At 39.4% G+C, this 7352-nt stretch overlaps 1 protein-coding gene across 1 annotated transcript; it reads right to left on the reverse strand.

Moving 5' to 3' along the window:
* Positions 1 to 5319: 5319 nt before the first annotated feature.
* Positions 5320 to 6840, reverse strand: LOC130712049 (geranylgeranyl pyrophosphate synthase, chloroplastic-like). The gene has a single exon (XM_057561877.1). The coding sequence runs from the start codon at positions 6571 to 6573 to the stop codon at positions 5464 to 5466; it is 1110 nt and encodes a 369-aa protein (XP_057417860.1). The 5' UTR covers positions 6574 to 6840; the 3' UTR covers positions 5320 to 5463.
* Positions 6841 to 7352: the final 512 nt, after the last annotated feature.

Below are 7352 nucleotides of genomic sequence, written 5' to 3' on the forward strand. Positions count from 1 at the left end.
TAACTAGCAAGGTAAGTTGCCCTTACCTCTAGTTATTCCAGCGTTCTCCTCAAACGTTCCTTCACAATGAGCTCCTTGATCTTCAAGAAATTCTTCAAAAGAACCTTTAGAGTAAACCACAGAATTCCATCAAAATCTATCGGAAACTAAGCTATCAATACTCACTAAGGTTACACGAAGTAGTATATACTCCGAGGTACGATAATCTAGCGCGAAAGGACAAGTTTTCGGAAAAGGAAATTTTCCTCCTCCCCCCTATAGGTCTTGGCCACTTTTCACAATTGTGGGATTCGATTTTTCTTCGATCAAACTTGGTTCCTATGCTATCATTAGCCGTAACTAAGGGTATTCTGAACTCGGAAAAATTATCGGATCAAAAACTGTCGCAGGGGTATTTTGGTCATGATTTTTAACTTAGAATTTCAAAACTGAAATCCCAAAAAGCAAATTTGACAGGGACGTCACCAACGACGTTTATGACAACTAATCCTACTAGCACTAAGCTAAGGCGATAGTTTTCAGCCTAAAGGTTGAAGCTTTACTCCAAAAATGGGTATTTGAGGCTAAAATTGATTCCGGCGGAAATCCGGCGGCATAACGGAAAATCTAATCCGGCAGAAGTGATCTTGGGCATGTAAGGAAGATGTTTAGAATCAAAAATGAAATATTCAGGATAGTTTTGCAAAAACCTCAAAACTATCAGCTCAGAAAAGTCTACAGAAAAGCTATGGAAAAAGCGATCAGAGGTAAGGATTAGCGACTATACATCGAAACCTTGAAGTAGCAACTGATTAATCGACGATCAAGCAAGGATTGAACAAAAGCTCTTCTTCCTTCCTCTTCAATGGAGCTCGCGGGTTTGGGAGAGAAATGGAGGAGTTTTTGTAATTTTTCTCACCTTTCTTGCTATATATAGAGGTTGGCAAAACGCGGTAAAATGAAAGTTTCGCGAATCTGATTTTTCCGGCGTCATTCTCCGTGAATTCTAAGATAGGTTTTGGCAAAAGAATTCCAAAACTCAAAAGATGTCTCCTTGTATTTTTGGCAACTAATGCAAAGTCGGTGTAAAACTATTTTACCCGATAAGTTGCTTTTTGCATCGAATGTCGGAATGGAAAACTTCCTTCTGAAGAAAGATTGAAATCATCAAGAGAAATGGGTGTACGCATGTGGAATCTTCATTTGATGTTCCGAATAGAAAAAGTCCTCATAGTCGGGTGATTCTAGAGTTTTGAAATACCAGGGTTTCGGTTTCGGCAAACTTCCGATGATTGGAATCGGACGTTCGTAGATCCTAGAGTTTCGCCTCGAAACGATTGTGATATATGGAAAAAGAGAAGTTCTAACATTTCTCTGAAGATTTTTGGAATTAACTTCCATCGTGCCTAAAAGTGAAAACTAGCTATATACTAGGGTTTCTGACCTAGGTTTAAGCGTATAACGATCGTGCTATAACTTTTATCGACTTTGGTATAATCCTTAGACTTTTCCTGAACTTTCTCCTTCATAAATTTATTTCATTTAGTAAACTCTAGTTCAGGTTTCCCTTCACGATACATCAACATTAATCGTGAATAGGATTCTATTTACTTGGCATAAGTTTAAAAACTTGGGCCTTACATTTTCCTTCACGATACGTCAAGCCTAATCGTAAATGGAAATCTATCCCACTTATTCTAAGCTTAAAAACTTGGGTCTTACACCCTGTCTCAACATAGTTCCGCCATTGACTCCAGTGATGATTAATAAAACCAAATCTCACTAAATGTCCAGGGACGAAAAACATATTTAACCCGAAAATAAAATAGTTGAGGAATTTTCTGTTTCAAACTCTTGCACATGTGGTTTAGACATTTCAACTTTGAAAGCATCAAACTCCTTTTTCCTTTGCTTTGAGCAGATGCAGGTGTTACAGTTGGGCAAGCATCGTTCATGACCAACTTCATCAATAACTCCATCACCAAATGCTTCATTCCGGTTATTCCGAACTTCATTTTTCTTTTGTTCAATACTATCTAATGCCTCTTCCATTTTATGTCGAACATCATGAGGAACTTTCTTGCAAGAGCTTATTTGACCTGGTTTGCCCACAAAATGGTGCTTGATTCTATTTATGCCTCCGCCACTGTATGGTGTTCCACAATAGATGCAAGTGTACACATTGGTCTTTCCTTCCTTTTTAAATGCAAAATGCTCCCAAGCAGGATCCTTTTTCCCACGAACATTAGCAGCAGTTCTCGCCGCTTCATGTGTCCCAACAACATTAGGAGAAGCATCAATTGGAGTAGTATTTCTTCCATCATCCTACAATTAAAAGGTCATAATATTCATAGACAGCAAAAAGGACAACCAAATTGGAAATCAAAAAAATTCATTCAGAAGTTAGAACAGAGCACGTTAGAGCAAAGCACACAAATATACATAGAAATCATAGAACAAACTCAACAAAACATATAGTTATAATGTATAATTTAGAAATCATGGAACAAAACATATACTGAGAATTCATAACACATATGACAACAATAGATGATTCAAAAAATTATTAAAAAATTTGAACAATAGAAAAATATAGAATAGAGATGAGAGAGTTGAGAAATTAAACCCCTAAGTATGGAAATCAAATAAAGAACAGCTTGAAAAGAGAAAAGAGAAATCATATGGAAGAATACCTGTTGAGTGGCAGCCAAGTGAGGAGCTTCATTCGCCTGATTCGGGTTCGACATTGCTTCTACTTATGTTTGCTCAGTTCCTCTGTTCGAACACTGTTGTGCCTGTTGCGTGCTGGACACAGTCGCCGCAGAGACCACCACTGTCTTCCGGAAACCACCGTCGCAGGGAGGGTGAAAGCCGTCGCTTTGGTTCGCGTTGTTTCACTCTCTACCTTTCTATTTTTTTTTTTTTTTGCTTTTGTTTCAAAAAACAAACAGAGATAGCAAAACGACGTCGTTCTGTGCCTTTGCAATTAGGGTGTGCTAATTTTCCCCCAAAACGACGTCGTTTTGGGCTGGTTCAACAGAACCGAGAAAAATTGGTCAACCCGCGGTGTTGAACGATTTGGCTGGTTCAACTCCGGTTCTCTGTACAACTGGTTTTCACAGTGTTCCGAACCGGTGTTGTGCCCGGTTCCCAACCGGATCGACTGATCTGGTTTTCAGAACATTGGTTTTACCCCAAGAAACAATGTGAAGGAACACAATAGAAAAACCAGAGCTTGTGGTGGCAATTGCAAAAAAGAAAAGCATCTTGTTTTAATCCTTGAACAAAAGATCAAGAGTAAACAAAGTCTCAACAAGTTAGGAAAGGTAAGGAGCAGGGAGTCCTAGTTATTTTCAATTGTCAATTCTCATGCCTGAACACAAGTTTGGTAGAGGGCGCTGTTATAATATAATATAAAATTATTCATTCAACATTTACCCAACAGCTTAAACTTTTGGTCTAAGTGGTTGTTTGACATGGTATCAGAACCTCTATGACTTAGCGGTTTAGAGTTCGATCTTTGCTCCCTTCACTTTCTAATTAAAAAGTGGAATTTAAGCACATGGTAGGTGAGTCTGTGCATTTATCCACGCTTCAATCCCAATGATTCTTGCGTGAACCATTCATTCAGCCCTTACCAAACAGCTTAAACTGTTGGAATAAGTGGTTGCTTAATAAGCGCTTATGACATAAGCGCTTATTCATAAGCTATTTTTAAAAATTTATTGAAATAAATTAAAACTAAACTGTATATAAGCATAAGCTGTTTTTTATAAGCTATCTTGAGTAGCTTATGAAAATAAGCTGAAAATAGCTTATGGCCTGCCATAAGCTGTTTGCATAAGCCCTCCCAAACACTGGCATAAGAGTTTATGCTGTCAGATAAGCTCAAATAAGCTCTTCCAAACTGGGCCTTAATCATAATGCCATGATCATTCATGCGTTAACACATGGGGTGGATCATGAGGAGTTATAAACTAACAATGACAACGAAACAACTAAAGTAAAAAATGACCACAAACTATATTTTTGCAGTTCAGATATCTACATGTACCGGTCATATTTGAATATTCGTTAGCGCAAATATAAACGGACGCTAGATCTTACTTTAAGGTAGTGGTAGAAACTATTTATAGATTGTGAACCGAAAGTTCATGTTGTACTCAATTGATATCCAAACAAACATATAAGTTATGAAGTCAGCTAGGGCCAAGTATCAGTTTCTGTAGGAAGATTCAGACTTTTGCCTAACTAACAATACTTCACGGCAACATCAACAGAAAGGACCATTTCAAAGTCCGGTGATTCAGTTGGTACAATAGAATCACGTAACACGTTTCTGATATTCTCAAATATAGTATTATCAGTTTCCACTCCTAAGTCAATATTTTCCGCACAAGTTCAGGAACACCAGATGCACATGTTAAATTAAAATATTACAGAAACATAAAGAACAAGCTCCCCATTATAATAACACAAGTAGCAAGATCATCTTATTTGTAGGAATCTAATATTATAAGGAATGAACAGGATTACAGGGTTTCATTCATTGATACAAGATTGCCAAATCTCTTCAAACAGTAATGCATCTTCAAAGAATATGCCTAACCAGGTTGGAACCAAATTGATTGCTTTAACAGGCTCCAATAATATGGCTGATTTTTCCTTCTCTGCTGAAAATTAAACAGCAGAAGGAACAAAAACAAATGTGCAAACAGTGTTATCAATCTCGGATAGCGGCGCGTAGCAGGCAGCCCCAAAAATGCCATAGTGATATAGCGCATAGCAGGATGGTTGCTATACTGATTTTTTTATAAAATTTATATAATTTAACTATATGCATATATAAATGCTCAAAAATACTGAAAATTCATGACAGTCATAATTATAAAAGGTCATGTATCTTAAACAAAATAATCAAGTACCCATAAAAGCCAAGGTAACCAAGAAGTTTAAGCCTCTAATGCTTAAACTAAACTGCCTAAAATCATGAAAATACCCCCACAAATGCCAACATTAACTTTTTGAAGGCACATTTTGGGTTTTTATCAGTTTCACCAAATAGCGGCCAAATAGCGCCGCTTATGGCCGCTTTTTCCACCGCTATAGCGGCCGCAACAGCTACTACAATGAACTGCACCGTTACACACTGACCCTACAACTAGTAGGGGCCGCTAAGCACAATACTATAGCGCGCTATTGACAAATATGCAGAGATAGAATTAACTAAAGTACTACACTGCATATAATCTATACATAAAGGTGTTTGATTATCCCCCAACAATGTACCCATCTCAGCACATAATATGCAAACTCAATCAGAACTTCAGGATCAGAAGAGAACAAAAAAAACAGAATACCACTTTCATTGGATATTGCAGGGGATTATTGTATAGTGTATACATCCCTAATTGCAATGATTTCATAAATATAAATCACAATTTCTTAAGGGAATAATTTTCAATTCTGTAAAACAACAATAATCTAGTTTTGCCTGTAAGCAATGTAATTAGCTAAAGCAATCAAAGGAGCAGCTTTATGAGGATCAAACCCAATGAGTTGTTCCTGTGCATCACGGTTCAACTTCTCAGCAAACTCCTTGGACTTCTCTATCCCCAAAAGCTTGGGGTAAGTAACCTTATCAGCCACCAAATCTTTTCCAGCAGTTTTCCCCAATTCCTGTGAAGACTTTGTCACATCAAGAATATCATCAACCACCTGAAACAACAATCCAATGCAGCTAGCAAATTTCCTCAGCCTCTCAACCTCTGCATCAGACCCACCACCGAGAATGGCACCGAGAACAACCGCACCTTCAAGCAACGCCGCGGTTTTGTGGAGATGAATAAACTCGAGCCTCTCAAGTCCCACATCGGATAAGCCTTCAGAATTGATGTCGACGACCTGGCCGGCGACGAGACCCTCGGAGCCGATGCACTTCGCGAGTTCCCCGACCGCCCGGACAACCCTCGCCGGCAAAACGCCGGCGGTGGCAACGGCGATATGCTCGAAGGCGAAGGCGAGAAGCGCGTCGCCGGCGAGGACCGCCACGTCCTCCCCGAAAACCTTATGGTTCGTCGGCTTCCCTCGCCGGAGATCGTCGTTGTCCATACAAGGGAGGTCATCGTGAATGAGCGACATGGTGTGGATCATTTCAAGCGCGCACGCCGCCGGCATCGCCATGGGCTCAGTCCCTCCGACGAGCTCGCAGGCGGCGAGGCAGAGAACCGGCCTGACTCTCTTCCCGCCGGCGAGGAGCGAGTACCGCATCGCTTCATGGATCTTGACAGGGTCCCGGAGCGAAACGGCGTCGTCGAGGGCCTGGTTAACCTGGGTGGCTTTCTGAATCATGTAGGACTTGAAATTGAAAGTGGGTTTCTCTTCCTCAGCCTCCAGCGTCTCCTCCTTGGTCAGCACCGCGGAAACCGTGGAAGAAGAAGAAAGCTGTTGCCTCTGCGGCTTTGCAGGGATAATCGGCGAAATGGGTATCTTCCTAAGGCCATGGTAGAGGTAGAATGTTGGGGATCTGGATCTGGTGGCATGGTTGAAGACGAAACTTGGGCGTGCCCATGTGTTGAGATTCACAGCACTCATATTGGGGGTTCTGAATTTGAGTTTGAGGTTTGGTTAATTTCTTAATTGTGAACACTTTATATAGTGTTGGAATTAGAAGAAGGGTTTGAAGGTGGTGGTTGTATGAGGGTGTGATTAGAACTAGAAGTGCATTGGTGTTTATTGAAATGGAGTTAGGGAAGGAGAATGGAAATTAGGGAACTCAGTGAGATGTACAAGGGTGGGAGAGTGGGGGTGATAGGCAAATAGTGCAGATAAGCAGTATCTACCAATGAGATAGTGACCAAGATAGGATCATATAATATATATATATATAGGAGGTGGGATTAGATGATTTCCAACTTTCAAGGCACAAAAGAATCTAGTATTGTGTTATTACACACTCCCTCGATTTCTTGTCCTTTGTGTTATTGGTTTTGTGTGGCCCGTGATCTAGATGAGAGCACGACAAAATATAGGAGTATGGAAAGTTTTTTTTTAAGGTAAATTAGTTGTTAGTAATGTTGTAAAACAATAGTCTCTCTTATGGTTTTAACATGGACTCTTCATTTTTTATCCCACTCAATTCTTATGTTTTCTAGCTCTTATCACTTGAGTTAAGGCTCGGAGACAAGTGTATGGAAAGTGAGTTGAGGTTTGAAAAGTATGATATGATTGAAAGTTAGATAATACATGATATGATAAGAGCAATAGACTCATCTTATCTTATATTTAAGTTAGGCATGGTAATAATTGAATATAATATAAATAATGAAAATTTTATTAAATTTCCCTTTGAAATAAAAATTGTACAAAACATA

This window comes from Lotus japonicus, chromosome 4 (assembly GCF_012489685.1).
Source record: "Lotus japonicus ecotype B-129 chromosome 4, LjGifu_v1.2".
Taxonomy (NCBI): domain Eukaryota; kingdom Viridiplantae; phylum Streptophyta; class Magnoliopsida; order Fabales; family Fabaceae; genus Lotus; species Lotus japonicus.

Excerpts from the sequence above, each read along its gene's own strand:
- LOC130712049 (XM_057561877.1), bottom strand. The coding sequence starts at position 6,573 with ATGAGTGCTGTGAATCTCAACACATGGGCACGCCCAAGTTTCGTCTTC.